Here is a 20,256-nt window from a genome sequence, read left to right as displayed (position 1 = left end):
CTTCTAGTTACTTTCAGTTGCTACACTATTTACAGTGTTTGAAGTTTTGAGTAAATATTAGAGCTTCAGCTTCCTTAGATTACATGTTCTGAAATTACGCAGACTACGGGCTGGCAGTTTACCTACTCTGGTGGAGGAATCATAAGTTTCACTAAAGTCAGCAGAAGCGATACATCCACTACTTCCATACACAAACAAAAATAAAAAAACAAAAAAAAACAATTGTGTTGTAATGCCACAATTTCGAGGCATTCAGCCACTCTGAGATCGGCATCAGGGGCCATGTCTGACCACACCCCGGGGTGTCAACGATCGCCTCCTAAGCTTCAACTGTGTCGCTGAAATGCCTCAATAGAGTGACATTCAGCGACAAGGGGTCACAAACACCATCAGGAGAACCATCCCGTTTCAAAAAAGTGTGGGTTCAGAAGAAGAAAATTACAGCTTAACACGAGCATCGCAGAAATGTTAACAGCCATTGTCATGAAGGGTACAAAAAAACTAAATCAGCCATTGTTACAAAGGGGTTAAGGACCAAACAAAGGGGTTAAGGACCAAACAAATCAAAAAGCTTTAACAGAAGATAACATCGAAGTTGGCCCTTTTTATAATCTCACTTTGGGATCTAACATACCAGTGTATATAATGCAATTTATTCTTTCTGGATGCCTCGGGTGACAAGCCTGCTTTCATAACAAATATACAGTTATTCTAGAGTATGCTTACCATATATGTCCCTACAGAAATGGGAGTTTTCCCACATCATGGCATATAGTTATAAATGACGATTTCCATTTATTCCGCTTATCATGCGAGATTATATTTTGGTCAGCATCCTAAATAGGCTTCCTCTTAGCCCATCAGCACTCAGTAGAAAAGAGGAATATCATGCCATTTTGCATCCCCTAAAAGCAAGATATTATCCTTTTGACCAGCTTTTCTTGCAGTAGCTCTACTTAAATGGGGACTTCCCTACCCTTAAGCTGTTTTATTGCCAATCCGTGGCATTTACCGACAGTTTACTGCATTAAGTACAATCGGTGTTTTAACTAACCAATATAAAATACTCTAAAACGGGCAATGTATATAGTATTAAGCAACCTTAGAAATGGTATGCAAAGACCATTACTATTTAATTACACGCATTGGAAACCAGAATTATTATTCCAACCACTAATTTCTTGTGTGTGTACTTTACCTTGGGTTAATTTATTTAAATCTGAAATCCAAACAAGCGAATTAGAACGTCACAAAACTCAACTATGTAAAGAAAAATGTGCACACATGTCCTATACAAGATGGCACATATATCATACAAAAAAAGCCTTCACGTGTAATAAAAAATAAAAAATAAAAAATCTATATTTACACCTACACAGAGGACACTGTCTGCCAATAAACTTAATATGAACTGAATCCACATGTTTAATGTGCAGTTTTAAGATACCGTTGCCTTCAGTGTGGTACTCGGATCAGGAAACATGAAATGCGTTAAAAGTGCAAAAAAGAAAAGGGCTATATATAAAATGAATATAAATTTATTTATAAATACAAATAAAACCTGGAATTTCAGAAGGAAGAGGGATGTCCACTTACCTCTTCAAGTTCAAAGGATTCTTTTGGTTGGCTCACTAAACTCAGAGATTGACTTGGTGCATATAACTCCTTGTCTGGTGTAGATGTGTGAGGGTTTTCTTCATCAATAGATATTTCAGCCTCCAGGTCAGCAGATACGCCAAGATCTTTACTAGACGAGGAGTCCACAGTGCTAGGACTGTCACATTCATTTTGATTGTTGGATATCTCTTCTTGGTCCATATGGGATTCTTTTAATATGTTAATTGAGTTACTAGCATCCTCATCTTTTTCCACGCTAGAAATATCAAGAGGCATCAAGTCCGTGATTAGCAGTGGATTAGATGCCTCCTCTTTAACTGTAGCCAAAGGTGGAGAATTTTTCTTAAAAGGCTTTTGCAGTTTCTGTTCTATTTTATCATCCTGATTTTGAATATCATTTAAAAGCTGCTCTTTATCATGCGATGGTGTTGTAGGGCTGAATTCACCAGCTCCCCGAGACCCACACAAATTCAGTTTAGACAAGGTTTCCATAAGCCGAACTGCGGTTTGGCTTGCAGCTCTATTCAGAGGTGCGGGCTTGGGAGGCTCATTAACAGACAGAGATTTTGAGCTCCCAATTTTTTGGAGAGGTGTTCCAGAAACTTGCGAGTATAAAGAAGAGAAAGCATTTGCCACATCAGTGAGAACCTTAATCTGGCGAAAACGACCTAAAAAGTAAAAGAAAACCAAGATTGGCTATAAATATGCTGACATACAAATCAGTTTCAAGAAGTTATAATTGTATTCACCTGGAAATTCTACATGTATGTTGAAACCCTTTACCAAAAAAATATATAAAAAGCCACAAGGGATGCAAGAAAACAAACAAAATAGTTAAACAATATAAATATTACGATTAACAGTAACAAAACACTGCTGCATACAAAGCAAGATATAAAAACTCTACTAATTGAACTAAAGACTGCAAATAGATGCCATACCATTAAACAAAAACACAGATTTTCTAGAAAAAAAAAAAACCTACTTGTTAAGGCATAGTTAGGGTTTTCTACTTCCATTCTCTGCACTTGAGCATTCAAAAACACTTTGATATCAATCCCATGGGCCAATGAGGAGTTGCTGAAAAATCTTGATGGGATTTTTGAAGCAATATCTGGCTCATCTCTACCAAATCCAAGATTGTAGAGTATTTCTTCTGGGTCCTCTTCATATAGATCTAGTAATTCTGAAACACTGAAAAACAGAATTTGTACTTTAACATAATAAGACTTCAGCAGAAGTAGCACGGCAAAGGGTAAGACAAAAAGGTGAATTATAGACAGTTTTCTCTTTCTGTAAAAACACCACAAAGGACTATAAGATTACAGAACGGATAAATAGCCTTTCCGCTTAAGCAGAAAATCCCAAATTGCTACTTCATATATTTACCTTGATACAGTGGCACTGCTCTTCCCAGACCCAGTGGAGTTCATGCTTCTTCCTTTCTGGTGAAACTGAAGTCTTCTATCTCTTGCCAGTAAGCCATTGCTTAAGGAGAAGGGTGGTGCGTCAAGAAGAAACAACAAATCAGTTTCAGAAAGCAGGTCATCTACAGAAAGAGAAGCTAGAAGACATGTTACTTACCAAGGAGGCTCCATCGGCAAGTTTCTTTGATGAAGGTGATTAGCTAGAAACAACAAAGACAGAAAAATTAGTCATGCTTTTCAGTTACTATAGATACACACTCTTCAGGTCTTGTTGGCAATCAGGAATAAGCTCAATGAATACCTTATAAATGCCCAACCTGTCAGATTTGTACATACATGCCACTTACAAATTCTTCCATATAACTTGAACAATTAACCACAGCGCGCTTCATTCATAGGACATGTCTAAAATCTATTACATCTAGCTTTTGTTTCATAAATAAATCCGGTAATTGATTTAAACTAAACACCAAATTCCTCTTATAGGACGATACATAATAGGTACAGATTAATTTACTCTTTTACAAAGCTTATAACTCTCTCGTGTCAACATGTGCCCATGTCATTCGCGCTGCACATAATGTCCATATACCATGTAAATGTCATGAAAGTTCACGTAAGCTTTATGTGAACGTTTTTTTCTTAATTTTATTTATGCATTCAGATGAATCATTAACATGCTCTTGAACGGCGGCCAAATTGTTTTACTTGGTGGGCTCAGTCAAAAAAACTAAAATTTTCAATAGCGGGGCATGTAGCAAGAAAATAAAAGTTTGCACTGATGCATTGCCACCAAACGGTACTCGTGTTGTAAAGTTTCAGCAAACGTTTAATTTGCATTGGAGTTAATCACGCTAGTTGAAACTTGAGCTTTTTAGCTGAAATATTACATTTCAAACAGTTTAGGTTTTTACTTTAAAGATAACCTTTAAGCTATAGTGTAAAAGTCTAGTTCACAAAGTCGCTTAAATTTGACAGGATCACGCGAGAAGAGAGGTAGCTTGGTGTGGAAAGAAGACGCATGCGCATTCCGGTAGCTAGGCCCAAAGTTTGTATAGTCACATTGCAAACTATCACGGTATGCTCTTTGTTTAAAGCTAACCAGTAGTTGAGGTTAAGCAAATATATTTGTTTTCCAGGCCAGAATTTCTGATTTTTGTTATCTGTTAGCAATGCAGCATGTGTGCTTTCACAGACACGTTTAGCACCTGCCTACAGATACAAAAATGAGAGATACCCATAAAGGGCATTACAGCATTCACATGGTCCAATTGTTACATCAATTTTTTTTTTTTTTTTAAAAATGTAATCAGGTTAATTTTGTGTATGACAAAACTAGAATTGACAGACTAAGACACACCAATACATTGGGTAACAATTCTGCATTATACAAGGCTAGCTCATCCCTTCTTACCAAATAAATGTGCCTGGGTGCTCTTTAATGAACATACATTGGAACCTTCCAGGTTCGGCACGAAGAGTGCCGGAAGAAGAGCTGCTTCTCTGGGTTAACACTCTCCCAAGTATGATAGTGTAATGTAGGAGTAGAAATCACAACTCACTTTAGTAAATAAACCCAGTGACAAAAGAATTATATTATTCCAAATGAGAGCCCTCCTGGTGGTTTATTAAAGTGTAGCAGGTAATACACATGTATTCTTTCATTGCCCCAGGCCAATGTAATAGCTCGGTTCTCCACTAGTTAATGGTTCAGACACTCCTGGGAATTACCAGGCTGAAGGAGGCATTAAATGTGCTGTTCCACCTGCTAGATGTAAACACTTTATAATAAAAAAAAAAAAAACTAAATACAACAACATTAGAAACTATTTGATGCTGCTGAACGTCGGCTAAAGGCAAAAAAGCCCCCCCCCCCGTGTAATGCCCCGAGCCCAAAGCTTCTTAATCTGGCTTTGGTACCATACCATTAAGTATGTAAAGAGGTGCAATAGCCAGAACACTACTCATGGACAGCTGATTTTATTCAACAACTATACATACATTACATACATGGTATACTGGCGCAGAACACAAAAATCATCAACTTAACCGAGTACACAAAGTGATGGAATTTGTATACTGTCAAAAACCAACAATATACATAAACCAGAAAGTCATGGAAAACACAGAGAAGCGTCAGTAATCACACATTTACCACTTCCAGGTGTGCCGAAATAGTGACACAACTTCCACCTGAGGAGGGGGAATCGAGAGAGTGAGGACTAGGGATTATTCCTCCCTTGCGAGCAAGGATAAGCCAGGGACACACCATGACCTGTTCCCTTACCATGATCAGGCAGTCTCTGGCAAAGCCACCCTTGACATATTAGGCACCCCGCTTTTCCTATGGTACCCCCTGTGAGAGTTCCACAAAAGAATCCATACAAAACCGAATGGTGTAGAGTCTTTGAGTTTGTTTCCAAGGTTCCCAGCAAAGCCTGTGCGTGAGCAGGGATGCCCAATTGTGTGTGTGCAGGGATGTCCAATTGTGTGTGTGTGCGTGTGCATGTGTATGTGTGTGTGTTTGTGCATGTGCAGGGATGTCCAATTGTGTGTGTGTGTGTGTGTGTGTGTGTGTGTGTGTGTGTGTGTGTGTAGATGTCTAATTGTGTGCGCGTGTGTCCAACCAGGGGTCTGTGGTTTCTAGTTATGCCCCTGACACAGAATATTTGTAATGCAATATTTGTTTACACCGCCATAAATGCAACTATATCCTATAGCTTGGATAAACAGCAGCAGAGGGGAAAAAAAAAAAAAAAAAAAGCAGGTATGCAAGATCCTTTGTACGAGTGGCCAAAGTACAGTCTGCCTGCACAAACATTAAACATAGCTACAAAAGTTCTGTGAAAGTAGTGGAAATAAAAACAGAACAACCCACTTTTCTGGAGCCATTTCCAATTAAAGTTATTTGTTGCTAATATTAGAAGCCAGTTAACATATATTATAATTGGACCTGGACCAGTACAAGGCTTTTGTATCGTGTATGGAAGAGGCTGTGAATGTACCGTTTGTGGCAAGTCCTTTCCAATAAAATTTAAAAAGGCACTGGTAAATAGAACACAATATTTCAACAAATTAAAGAAACCAGACGTTCACGTACCAGCCAAATTGTCGACCTCGCTGTAATAGAATATATTAGCTAGCTTGCATTATATTGTAGTTCTAAAGGTGTGATTACATAATGGCAGAGTAACTTGAAATTCAGCATGGTTAACAAGCCTATACAGGAGCCGTAGCCATAACAAGGTTAATTAAATCTATCAACTTCTGCGTTGTGTCACGATGTATGACTGGATTCTCTTGTAGACACCTAATGTGCTTGCTTTAAAACAAATCCACCCATATGATGCATTCACCGATTACAGAACACACAAAGTTTCGACTTTGCACAGCAACTCAGAATGTTATTGTTTATTGAATGTGTTATTGTTTATTGAATGTGTATTAATATAAAACAAGCATGTCAGCAACTGTTACAGGAACTTAAGTACGGTTGGTGATCCAAATGCTACTTTAAGCAACTTCTTATGTTGCACAGCATTTGGGTAAAGGACACAATTTGCATGTATTTGCGTTGTTAGGCATTATTAGAATCTAAAACTTTACATTTGTGTGCTTTATCCTTCATACATATTAAACATATTTTATGTAAGCATTCCTGCACCTGACTGCTCAAGCTGAATAAGGAAAGCAGGCACCTTTCCAGAGTGTCTTTTTAGTGGTAAGAGTCTGCTGTGTTTGTTTCTCGGTACACTTTCATCCCAATTAGAGTATCAGGTAAAGACAGTATGGTAGAAATTAAATTTCACATTTAGAATTGTTACAATATTTTCTCACAAAAGGGTAGTATGGAAATACCGGTATTTTGCTTACCTTCCGCTCCAAGGGACAAGTCATCTTCAAAACTGCCACCATTCTTCAGGATCATTCCTAGGAAGAAAATCATGTAAAATAAAATATATAAGAGAAAAGGAATAGCTAGAAGTGCTACATATTTTTGCTGATGAAGATCAAATGCCTGCAGAATTATGAAAAACAGCAGACAGTTTAGACTCTACAGAAGAATAATGAGGGGGGGGGTTGTGTGTCACGGAGTTTCACTTCCGTCTTCTAAAGAGTAAGTTAAATAAGGCAAAGGAAAAAAATCCTTTGCATTTCTCATTCCCTCTACATTCTCGTTTTGAACTAAAGTCCTCTGAGAACAGAGGTAAAAGGTGTGGCAGGTTCACGGAGTATATAATGCACACTCTGCTTGCAACAGATCTCGTCTATTACTCTACCTCCATTCTACTCCAACTACAGCAATTAAAAGATCAAAAAAATACACAGAAACCAGACTGCTTTATCCTATAACCCGAGGGCTTCCGGCTCACAAAAACAATTAAAAAACACTCAAGTATTTCTAGCACATGACTGGGACAAAGTGTGCAGCACCCAGAAAATTCAGATTTCCTGGTAGCATTTGGGATGAAAAGCTAGGTACAGGGAAACTGTAAAAAAAATAAAAAAAATAAACACACAACACAAACCAAAACCTTGAACTGGATATTAGAGTTATATTAGAATATTTGCCAAGGACCTCAACACACTTATATATTAATTTTGCATACACACACACTTAGAGGAATGTGGACATGGGAATATTTTAATGCAGGGTATTGAACAAAAGTGCAAGATAGTAGCATACTTCAAAACTGAGAGACAGGGGGTCATGGTCTACACGGGGGGGGGGGGGGTCAAAGGCTCAGAGGTTTTACATTACTGAAAAAAATGTGGCAGATAAATGGAGCCACCACTAAGGAGAAGTTGTAGATATTAATACATTGAGGGTATTGAAACAGAGGTGGTATAATTAATAGCAAGTATTGCCATGTACAACAGGTTAATGTGGATGTCCCCAGTTAAATCCACAACTATATTTTTTTCTATTAAAAAAAAATAAAAAATAAAAAAAAAACTCACTACATACAAATAGATCCTTACCCTTTAAGAAGGCAGCAGGAGTGTTTTGCTCATCTAAAGAAGCTCCCAGCGGTGTTCTGAAACCACAAGATTGCATAATTATTTTGTCTGATATTCTCTAGAAAACATATGCTTCACATCCTTCCTTTATGACACAAAGTAAGTATACGATAAGGAGGGTGAGGAACTGTCCCTCTTCATACACACGGGTTCACAGAAAAATAACTTTGTAATTGCAGGATTAATCTTGCACATCATGAAGACTATGCAATGATTATGGCCATCTCTGCTAAGATTCATAGCTCTACAGTATATCTGCTGGATTTTGAGCCATAGACAGAGGCCAGTGGAAACACACTTGCCTGCAAACATATGACAATAGCTCAGCGAGTGGAAAAAAATCCATTGATGGGTGAGGAAAATTAACCCTGGAATAGCCACACACCTACAGGAGAGGATTTATTTGTTTATTAATACAAAAGAAAAATGTATTTATTTTTAATTTGAACAAACAGCACAATGTACCTGAAAGTCTGTGGTTGCCATTTCCAAAAGGTATTGAACGAGTGCTTATTATTGTTATTATTATTATTTATTTTATACAGCACCATCATAGTTTGCTGAACTATACAATAGGTAAACAAGACATATGTATATAATATGTATATGATTTCAGAAACAAAAGATGAGAGCCCTGTTTAAATGAGTTTATAATCTTGTTTAGAGACTTGCTAAATGGTATTCTGTAAAACTAAATTTGGTAAATGATGCTGGAATACATGCAGTGACATGTCAACGTCACATCCGTGCACTTCTGCTTTCAATGTTTGTTAACATTTTATTCCTCATTCAACCACAAGGGACATCCTTAACCCCTTAAGGACAATGGGCGGTCCCTAATCCCATTGAAAACAATGCATTTTGAGCCCGTACATGTACGGGCTTTGTCATTAAGGGGTTAAGAACCAAGGCGATCTTTATGCTTTATATCACATGAATATTATGTATGTGGTACCTTATCGGGCTTCCTATCCTAGTAACATTTTTAAGTCAATTGGAAACAGCATACATATTTTGTACAAGTGTTCATTTATGGTAGGCTTGTCCACATATAAAAATAATTACTTTCACATCTATTAACACTACATGCACTCATCAAACCATCATATACTCATGCTCGGTTTATAAAGTTACTGTAATTTTGGAGATTTGTAGTTCACATAATGCAAGCAGAGATCTGTCATTGCATGTGAAACAAGCATAAAATGTCCTGTCCTGAAGCCCTCTGCCCTCTCATCACCAGAGCTGGGAACATACTGGGCTTCATCTCGAGTCACAGGGCAGAAGACTGCTTGCCCTGCTCTCATCGGATTGAGAGTGGCATTTGGTCACATTAAGGTTGCGACTGCTCCTTGCCCAGAATCTGACCACTCGTCTACTTACTGCCCACTTCCTACAACTTTAAAATCTAACTAGGGCTTAGCCCTACTGCCATTCAAGCCTAACCTCACCACCTTGTTGTAGCCACACAACCTACCTGCATTCTTTACAGAGCAGAAGGGGAGCTCAGGGGAGTGAAACCCACAGAAATTACCAGGCATGATAATCACCCATCCTTACAATGACTGCTTGCATCAACAATTAGCAGTTTAACAGAATAGGGACACAGAATTTAGTAAATTTGAATAATTATGCAAGTTGCAAGAACAAGTTTAAAAAAAAAAGTGACAGGTACATCTTAAATACAAAATAAAGAACTGAATTTATTTCTACTTGTATGGTAACATCTGTTTAATGGACTTCAGGAAACCTTTAAGATGAGATAATTCAGATCACAAGAGTTGCTTATTCTCATTCAATCTGTCAACAGCATCAGTCTTTATCAGCACAAAGACTCACATCATAAGATGCTATGCTGCACTGCTGTCAGTCCGTTAAAGTTGGAGCCACACAAGTATTACCGTATTTGCTCGATTATAAGACGACCCTGATTATAAGATGACCTCCCCAAAATCTGAATATTAATTTATGAAAAAAAGAAAAAGCCTGAATATAAGACGACCCTATAGGAAAAAAGTTTTACCAGTAAATGTTAATTCATGTAAATTGTAATAAAAGCTATGATTGAGAAAAATATGTTGTTTTTATTTCCTTTTTTTCAACCTGCCCACACCAGTTATGCACATCTGCCGCCAGGCTTGACACTCTGCCCCAGAAATGCCTTATACCCCATATATGCCACTGTGCCCCATGATATGCCTTTTAACCCTCTATATGCCACTGTGCCCCATGATATGCCTTTTGACCCCCTATGTGCCACTCTGCCTCCAGAAATGCCTTATACCCCTATATGCCACGCTGGCATTTAGGGGGTTAAAAGGCATATGAGGCAGAGTGGCATATAGGGAGGTATAGGGCATTTCAGGAGGCAGAGTGGCATATAGAGGGTTAAAAGATTTCTGGTGGCAGAGTGGCATTAAGGGGGCTAAAAGGCATTTCACAGAGCACTTTGCCTCCAGATATGCCTTATGCCCCCATTTAACACTCCCCCCCTCACTCCTCCAAACTTACCGGTGCTTCTGAATCCCCCGGTGCTTAGTCCGGGCAGCGTGTAGAGCTCTACGCGCTTGAGCGGAAGTTGTCTACGCGAATCGCGTAGAGCTCTACACTCTGCCTGGACTAAGCACCGGGGACTCAGAAGCACCGGTAAGTTTGGGGGGGGGGGCATAACACAGGATGATCCAGGTCCCCTGCATCGGAGTCCCTGGTGCTTAGTCCGGGCAGCATGTAGAACTCTACGTGAATCGTGTAGACAACTTCCGCTCTACGCGAATCGCGTAGAGCTCTACACCCTGCCCGGACTAAGCACCAGGGACTCAGAAGCACCGGTAAGTTGAGGGCGGGGGGCATTTACAGGAGGATCCAGGTCCCCTGCATCGTTGCAGGGGATATGGATCTTAGTCTCATTGTCAGACCTATTTGAGGTCTGATTATAAGATGACCCCGATTATAAGACGAGGGGTATTTTTCAGAGCATTTGCTCTGGAAAAAACCTTGTCTTATCAAGCAAATACGGTATTTTACAAGGATTGTAGCTTTTAATGCATGAGTTTTAGTACCAAGTACCAACAACAGCTGGAAGAGCAGTCAGGAAGTCACACTTCTTTTTTCATAAGTTTATCCAATTGTTTTAATAGAACATACATACAGGGGCAAGAAAAAGAAAATTAACTCTTTGGAATTACCTGGTTTTCTGCATTACTTCTTCATAAAACGTGATCTGATCTACATCTAAATCACAAGTATAGACAAACACAATGTGCTTAAACTAATAAGACAATGATAATCTTTCATGTCTTTATTCAACACACCCATTAAACATACAAAGTCCTGGTGGAAAAAGTAAGTGATGCCTTGGATTTAATAACTGGTCGAACCTCCTTTGGCAGCAATGACCTTAAACAAGCGCTTCAATATCTACAGTTCAGACCTGCGCAGTGAATTTTAGACCATTCCTCCTTACAGAACTGCTTAAGCTTAGCCATATTTTCTTTTAGGATGTCCAGCTCTCTTGAGGTCATTACACAGCATCTCTATTAGCTTAAGGTCTGAGCCATTCCAAAAGGATTTTTGGAAAGTACCGTATTTGCTCGATTATAAGACGAGGTTTTTTCCAGAGCAAATGCGCTGAAAAATACCCCTCGTCTTATAATCAAGGTCGTCTTATAATCAGACCTCAAATAGGTGCACAGGGGCATATAGAGGGTTAAAAGGCGTATCATGGGGCACAGTGGCATTTAGAGGGTTAAAAGGCATATCATGGGGCACAGTGGCATATATGGGGTATAAGGCATTTCTGGGGCAGAGTGGCAAGCCTGGGAGCAGATGTGCATAACTGGGGGGGCAGGTTGAAAAAAAAAAAAGGAAATAAAAACAAAATATTTTTCTCAATCATAGCTTTTATTAACAAACAATTGTTCACATAGTTTACATGAACTAACATTTACTGGTAAAACCTTTTTCCTACAGGGTCGGCTTATATTCAGGCTTTTTCTTTTTTTCATAAGTTAATATTCAGATTTTGGGGGGTCGTCTTATAAATCGAGCAAATACGGTAGATTTACTTTGATGTCTAGGGTCATTGTCCTGCTGTATTACAGCAGGCGGATAGCCATTCTGACATTATCCTGTAGGATACCTTGATAAACTTTGGAATTCATGGCCCCCTCAATGATGACAAGTTATCCAGGCCCTGAGGGAACAAAGCAGCCCTAAATCATGATGCTCCCTCCACCATTGGGATGATGTCTTCAGGTGGGTATGCGGTGCCCTTTTTAGTTTTTTAACCATATATGGTGCTGCATGTATGGATGCACCGAAATGAAAATTCTGGACCGAAACCGAATACGACCCCCCCACCTTTAAAAAAAGCCAAACAAAAAAAAAAAAAAAAAAATTTTTACATAAATTTTATACATAAATGCTAGTAATTCCAAAGAGTCCACTTTTTCTTGCCATTGTAGACATTTTTTCTGCATCCTTGGATAGACCTACTTAGGATTGCACCCGACTAAACTTTCTATCTTAAAGAGACATTGCTTACAAATACTGTAGAACATATAAGGTGATCTCTACACTGGCAACAGAATCATGAACCCAAGGTACTCCTGGTTAAACATTGTTTTGCATTTGACTCTATATTATATCAACATATATAAAATAAACTACTGCGATGGAAAATTCAGCTGCATGTAGAGGTCCCTGTTAATGTCAAATACAGAGAAATATATCCAAACATAGGCTTTGTTTCTCAACTTCTTTTGTGATATGTCTACACTTTAAGTTAATAGTCTAAAGCCTGTTTGGGTGACAGCATCTCACAATGACTCCAGCTGATACAATCGGCAGAAGATTAGTTACTCTGCAGCCCTAGCAATTACTATAAAACCCACAAGATACACTACACATGCACATTACATACCCGTCTGCTAAATATGGGTTAAATGGCAGAATACCTGTTAGGGTATTAAAAAATATGTTGCACTTCAGCACACGGGCTAAATTTATAGACAGATCAGGACTGTACAGAAATCAATAGTACAGGCGGGTGCAACATACACTCTGTGATTAACCACATCAAAATAGAAATGCTATGTTATACACATATAGTTCTATTTGCATACAGGATCTACAAGGGTGCATGGCCCCCTATTGGTAAATACTTAACACTTAATGCTATAACATATAACTAATGTACTATAACCCCCAATTTTCACAGAAAGCAAACCACTGATATTCCCTAGAATAGTTGCCTAAAAGACACGGCAGAGCTAAAGGATCTTGATTTCTCCCTACCACCCTGTAAGTGAAGAAATACATTTACTACAATTACATCATATATGAATGCTAGAAACCTTCTTTCAAGAGTATAGTAACTAAACATGCACAATTGTTGCTTTAAGGGAAGAGCCCCCCCTTAAAGGAACAGGGCTGGTGCTACAAGTTGAATGCTACCCCAACCTCCTTCAAGACAGAGATGCCGTGCGAGGAAGGACCGTGAACGAGCACATGTTCAGTATATACCTTGTATGCTGTCCGCTAGGAGGCTGGTATTAGTTGCGACACCTAGCACAGATATTTAGGTCATCAATGAAGCAATATTTATTTTTGACCTTCCTTTGCATTACATACTGGCATCCCTTGCCAATCTGCCACACTGCAGGTGTATTTTGTGCAAAACACTCCAGAGAACCATTTGGTCCCACAGTGATGGCATATTAGTCTATTCAGCAGGTTAACCTACTGCTTGTACTTCACCGATAGGAACAGGCAGGGACGTGCTAACACAAAGGGCAACTGTCGGTTCACATTTTTCAATATAGGGCCTGTCCAAATTGGCCAGCCTACCCATGGAGGTAGGAGTTCAATAGGATCTGGAAACCTGACGCTGTGGTAATATCGCAGGTGCTAAAACATTATGCAAGCAGCTATTAAGGCAAGTATGGGTGGGTGATTGTTGTGTGTAATTGTGTGTGTGCGCGTTAGAGTGAGTGTATGCTAGTTACGAGGGAGGACGGCACTCTGCTTGCCCCTTCCTCAAGTCCAGGAATGACAGTTATGCAAGTTGCCAGCTATTGCCACTGAAAATAGTTCCTTTTCGCTAAACCAAATGAACTCCCCAATAATTTTGCGGAGAAACAAGCAGCAGAATTAATATGAAGTTAGAAGCTGCAGTGACATTCAGTGACAGAGGACAATTAATTTTGATTTCAATTGATTAACTAAGGAGGACTTACAACATTTTAGCTGGACTTGTAGAACAAGAGCCAAGAACAAAACACCACTACCGGTCAGCTCAAGTTTTCACTAGTTTAAACAGACTGGTATTACCTGGATTGTTTGTGTCTACACTATGGACGTTTGTCAAGAAAGAGGCTATTGTTGAGTATGTAAGAAAACAGAAGGTAAGTCATCAGCATAGCTGCAAGACCTCAACCGCAGAATCAGGTTTTTTTTTGTTGTTTTTTTTAAATTAGTTCCAGCACGGTCATAAAATTTGCATGGTTATACAAAGGAAAGTAAATACAAAGTAACATGTAACAGTCCTTGTTTTTTTAAACCCACATCAATACTATGCTAAAATGCTACAATTCAGATTCACCCAATGCTTAATAAATATTTGATGTAATTACTAATGAACAAGCAAAGTAGAATTTACTTCAAGACCAGTATGTTAATCCAAGTATTTTTTCTCACTGTTTAAAGTGCCACTTTAGCATTAAACACCCCCAAAGGTATGATAAGACAGCTTAGAAGTTACTTGCAGACATAGATCCAGTATGCGAGTCAGACAGCGAAAGAAGAGGAGGGGCATCTTAAATCTACAGAATGATGCTACATAGAACAGTCCCTAAGGCCAAGTATGGTGTAAATATTTTATCTGCACCATCATAATTGGCATGATTAAAATGGACCGGACTACTGGACTAAAATGGACCATGGATTACATGGTTAACACATTCTATTTATATACTTAAAAAAAAAAAAAAAAGCAATTCTACAGCAAATTTTGGGTGAAATCTGTTCACCATGATTTAATGTAACCACAACTTTAGTTTTAATTAAAAAAAAATTCAGTGACTAAAACATATGGAATTGTGTTTGCAGATTAAAATAAGCAAAAATAGGTTTTCTAGTGTCCAATGTGTATTGGAAACTAAGTGTCAGCCCTTGGTTTTCTACCACTGTAGGCAACTAACATTTCGTCATCAGCCCAATCAAAGCATGGTAAAGAAAGGGCTGGTTTCACCACAGAGCTCCAAAGCAAATACACTAAATGCAACCGAAACATATTGAAGTTTTAGGTTGCATAAATTAGTCACTTTTTCTTTTAATGTTGAAACAAATGAAGAGTCATGAGGGAAGGTTTCAGGAGCTATTTATTTTTGTTACATTATGTATCTGTTGATTTGCAATAAACCATGTTCCTTGTGAAGCTATGCACAAGTAAAATTGTTTAAGAAAAACTTAACCCAAACAAACTTACGTGTACGAGTTATCCTAAACCTACTAAAACCTTGAAGCTCTGATCGTTGCCAAGTACAGCTGGGTGAGCTGAGATTGGTTTAAGCCTAACTCGTGGCTCATCTCCAGCACGCTATAAAATGCATGACCTGGAACCTACCCAGCTCAAACCCCTTCTCCTCTCATTAGGCGTCTGCGAGCATCATCCTGTTCCGGTCTGTCCAAGGTGACAAACACACAGCTCAACAAGGCAAGTGTGGGTGTCCAGCTCAGCTTCTCCTTAGCAACAGTCGGCTTTCCCTGTTAGTTACGTGGACCCCTCCTTCCCAAACCCTTATATTTATCATTTAGGCATAACATTATGGGTCTACGTCAGTGTGAAGTGTCCTGCTTACTTATACAGTCATTAGTGCTGCAGAACCACAGAGCTTGTAAATAAGTAGCATCTTTTGATGCCAGGTTAGACTGAGGCCAAAGTTAACAACGCAGGTTTTGTCCCATGCCCACTGGACTCTACTTTGCTAATGTAAAGTAATATCCAACTTTAAAACAAATAATGACATTGAGGGGCTAAATACATGGGTAACAAGCCTGCCTTAAATATAAATGGAATGTAACGGCTACTCAATTTCATTATAAAGAGTAAGTATAGCAGAGTTACTACAATGCTTTCATTTGGCATAATCCACATCTGCTACGGCAGAAAGATATTGGATATATTCTTACTTTTTTTTTTTTTTTTAAATCAGATAATGCAATAAATTCTACCATTTTCACACTACATGTAAACACATAAATCAGCCTTACTTGCAGTCTTTCAGCCATATTGCAATCTTTTCATTTGGGATATTTCCTGTAAGAAAGAAAGATTATTTTGCATTAGTCATTGGTGTACCAATATATCAGACAGTGCCCCATGATTAGAAAAATAGAAGTAGACTACCCAACAATGCTCTTTGTGTTTAACCGATAAGGAAACAGGGCCATTAAGTCGAACGAGACAATGTGCGATAACTAATTATTGCACGTGCTGTACCGGTTCCCTTATTTAAGAGACTTTACCAAACATCAGCTTTCACTTCACATGCATGAGCACCTATGGAAGATATGCTAAACTCAATATGCAATAAGAAAAAGTACATAGAATGGAAAACCCCTGAAAGGAACCTGTTCAGGGTAACTCATATTGACTCTTTACAGATCAGCAAGCCTCAACTGCCAGACCTCAAGGGACACATCTAAATATAGCCAATAACAGACGTATTCTTTGGGTTGTTCTAGTGAACTAGAGTTTAGATGATTCGTGAATACAATTTTCTTGTGCAAAAAGTTAAAGTACTTTGTAATTTCTTATTCTGTTTTAGCATTAACCTGAGTGCCACCTGAGACTGTCACCTTAATAAATACGCTACAGAAACTGCCAACTTATATAAAACATACTAAAGCCTTAAATCATTGAAATGCAGTCAATATAAAAACAAATTTATATTTCCAGCAACTGTTAACAAGACTCAAAACATTGCATTAGTAGATATTACCAGCCATAGTAGTACTAGTCTCTATTTGGGCCATCTAGGAGAATTATCTTGAAGTCTCAACCAAACTGTTTGTATTTGCAAAATGTATGCAGTTAAAAAAAAAATAAAAAGGAGCAACTTCTTCTGGTTCAGTCAGAGAACAGCCATTTAAATCCCATAGTCCAATTTGAGCTCTTCCGCTGTGCAGGAATACAGATTTTTCTAATAGGAATCTGAAAACTGTGCTGCCACAAGCAAAAGTTTAACAAATCTTGTTGAGCTTAAATTAGATAACAAAGTTTAGCCTGTAACAACTCCAGGCTCACACATTTACATTACTTAGTAGAAAAAGTGCTATTTTTGCCCATCAGCTAGCGATACTTCCTCGGGAAGTATTTCAGGCCTACTAAACTCATATACAATCCCTTTGTATGTACACATATACTTTAGCAAGGATGAGCTTGCAGACGTATTGGCTCTGTACATAGCACCAATCTTAACGATAATGTATTTAACTAAGAAAAAATGCGGCCAAAACGAACAAGGTTTCAACATAAAAAAAAAAAAAGAGTTGTAGAGTTGTTCTGTGTTAGCCATAGAAAAAGCACATTTGGTAAAGATGGCAATTTTATTGGCTAACTGAAGTATAAAAGCCTTGAAAGCCTGTGATCCATTATACTTCAGTTACAAGTTTGATTGATAGCTGATCTTTCGTTCAACATACGCAAATCCTAGTTCCTACTAAGTCCAAGCCAAAGGACTTGATAAACAGGAACAGCCAGAAAGATCTGCCTTAATGTTTAAAGGACATCAAGACTGAACGTAATTGTACCACTATCCGCCGTTTCCATGCTTTAGGGAGTGTAACAAAGTGCAATGACGCACTAGGACAATCTAAGAGAGGTACCATATTTAAAGCAGTTGGAACATAGGTGAATACAGTAGTGGTGAGTCGGTTAATTTTACAACCCAAGTGACAAAAGTTGTGGGTAAAAAGCTGACAATCCAAAGAGAGGCGAAATTATCCTCACAGCCAAGAGATACACAGGATACCAGATGTTTATATTTGAAATTCAAAACGTTAATGTAAATACATATTGATATGCACAAGTCACAGAGATAGATTTATGGGGGGGGTCACTAGAATATTAATAGAAGAAAACTGCTTAATTACAGCTCATTTCACAAGGGGTAATGCCAGTGGGAACAAATCAGTAAACAGCCCCTTTTTATATATACTAGATTTTACACATTTTCTGTAGCACGTTTTGACATGCCTAAATCAGTTAATGCACGGGACGGCATAGTTTGACTAACGCAAGCTTTTGCTTTCTTTTTTTTTTAAGCTATACTATGGTACGTTTCAACTACAATATTGCATTCTAGTCCCAAAATGTAACTATACTCTCTGCAATAATCTTTCACAATATTCTGTTATACATGGAAATAGTTCATAGTAATTATCATGTATTATGGTAACATTAAGAGGCTCATCAATAACCGCAAACCAGCTGGTAGAGACCCACCATGCCATATGGCGAAGGTAAAGGTGTGTTCTACCAGAGAAGTAACGCAGGTTTTTGTTTTAAAATAAGAATTAAACGTACCAGCTATGCTGTACCATGGCAAAGCTCAAAAGCTTATGGACAGATAGATGGACATTCATAGCTAATCATTTAAAGCTTACATCAAAAATATAAAGACAGAAAGGGAGGAGCTGGGATAGGTTTTTAAAACTAGAACACACACAGGTATCCTCAAAGAAGGTATCTGGTACTTAATGTTTCCCTTCTTTGGCGATGATCCATCTGTTTAGGATGGTACAAATAAATTGAAATTATTATTTTATTTAAAAAAGAATAATAATAATAAAAAAGGATTGCCTACACACACATACATGCATTTGACACATTATCTTTCACATTACACACACACACATATATATATATTACATTCACACTGAAAGACTAGGCAGAGTTTTACAGATACTATTATTGCAGAAAGGAAAGGGACAGCACAGAACAGCAGCAGCACTCAAAGACGTTCTGCAGCAGCTTCATCCATCGCTACCTGTCACGTGGGATTACCAAGTAACACACACTTCTGTATACCCAGTAAAAGACTAAGGGGTCGCTGATTAAACTTTAAGAACAATGAAGGGAGCCCAACTACAGACCATCTCCCACAGTAACAAAGAGAACCGTAAGGACGACGCTCCAGCTTTCCAGGCTAATGCCTCCGCTGTATTAAAGTTGTTACGGGATCGCAGGCGTTGCCTCCCTAAGGCATTTGTAGAAGTAAGCGGAGAAAGGCTGACCTGATCCCTCCAGCTGGAGCTTCCCTCGTTCAGCCTGAGAAATCTGGCTGGCTTCCGCCGAGACATCCTCTGCCTCCGATGCCTGCCAGGAATCCCTGCTCTTAGCCCAGGCCTTTCTCTTCTCCGTAGCCACGGCCCTGCTCTGATCTTCCTCGGTGACAACTTCATCCATGCCTGGAGCTGGCGCGAGTCAGTCAGTGACTATAAAGCAGCTAAAGATCCAACCTGCAGATAAAAGGCACAGACACCGACCATTATTAAAGCCCCATCATCCCGCTTCCTCAACCTAATCACCGAAAGTAACAAAGCTCCAGAACGTTAGAACTTACATGTCAGTCACTCTGCGCTCTCTCCCCTCTCCAAGTTACTAATGTTTTGTAAGTGCCCCTCGGAAGCTTCCCCTTCACTGCCTTCCTTGCTCAATTCTTAATTTCACAGCTCCCGCCCGAGCGTCTTTCTGCTTTCCTCTTCAATTCGCCCCCGCCTTTCCACTGCAAATTTTTTTTTTTTAAACACTTGTTAAACTGCAGCAGCTTAAAACTTTTTTGACGTAGCCATGACGAAAGGAAATGAACGCGCAAGCGCCGTCTTATTGTTACTAAGGTTTTAGAAGGAACACCTGAAAGAGGTGGAGGAAAGAGAGTTTTACATCCTCCCCCTTTCCCGCCCGAGTGCCAAATTATCGTGTAAGCGGAGAGGGTTAAACAAAAAATTTATGACACAACAGGAATGCATGTTTTGGGGCTTTTTTTTTATTATTATACAAGAATACAATAAGTGGTAACATTTGTAACGTGCTATGTAAACACAAGGCCACAAAATGTGTAAATAATGGCTTTATTTAAATTAACACCAGTCAGTGCACTTAAAGTAGTTCTCATTTTTTATGTTA

The 20,256-nt window shown here is 38.7% G+C and overlaps 1 protein-coding gene across 2 annotated transcripts in view; it reads right to left on the bottom strand.

Annotated features, from left to right (window-relative positions):
* The window catches only part of ITPRID2 (ITPR interacting domain containing 2), a 34,114-nt gene extending 14,087 nt beyond the window's left edge, over window positions 1–20,027 (bottom strand). For both annotated transcript variants that reach the window (XM_053471941.1, XM_053471942.1), the window contains exons 1-9: window positions 19,694–20,027; window positions 19,365–19,589; window positions 16,338–16,383; window positions 8,028–8,083; window positions 6,918–6,974; window positions 3,202–3,244; window positions 3,007–3,105; window positions 2,603–2,811; window positions 1,597–2,285 (exon numbers count right to left, since the gene is read on the bottom strand). In XM_053471941.1, the coding sequence (XP_053327916.1) occupies window positions 1,597–2,285; window positions 2,603–2,811; window positions 3,007–3,105; window positions 3,202–3,244; window positions 6,918–6,974; window positions 8,028–8,083; window positions 16,338–16,383; window positions 19,365–19,536 (1,371 nt within the window). In that variant the 5' untranslated portion in view covers window positions 19,537–19,589; window positions 19,694–20,027. The remainder of the gene's footprint in view (window positions 1–1,596; window positions 2,286–2,602; window positions 2,812–3,006; window positions 3,106–3,201; window positions 3,245–6,917; window positions 6,975–8,027; window positions 8,084–16,337; window positions 16,384–19,364; window positions 19,590–19,693) is intronic.
* Between the last annotated feature and the right edge of the window lie 229 nt (window positions 20,028–20,256).

Source organism: Spea bombifrons, chromosome 7 (assembly GCF_027358695.1).
Source record: "Spea bombifrons isolate aSpeBom1 chromosome 7, aSpeBom1.2.pri, whole genome shotgun sequence".
Classification (NCBI taxonomy): domain Eukaryota; kingdom Metazoa; phylum Chordata; class Amphibia; order Anura; family Pelobatidae; genus Spea; species Spea bombifrons.
The sequence above is the reverse complement of the archived record's forward strand: the minus strand, read 5'-3'. Positions and strand labels throughout refer to the sequence as shown.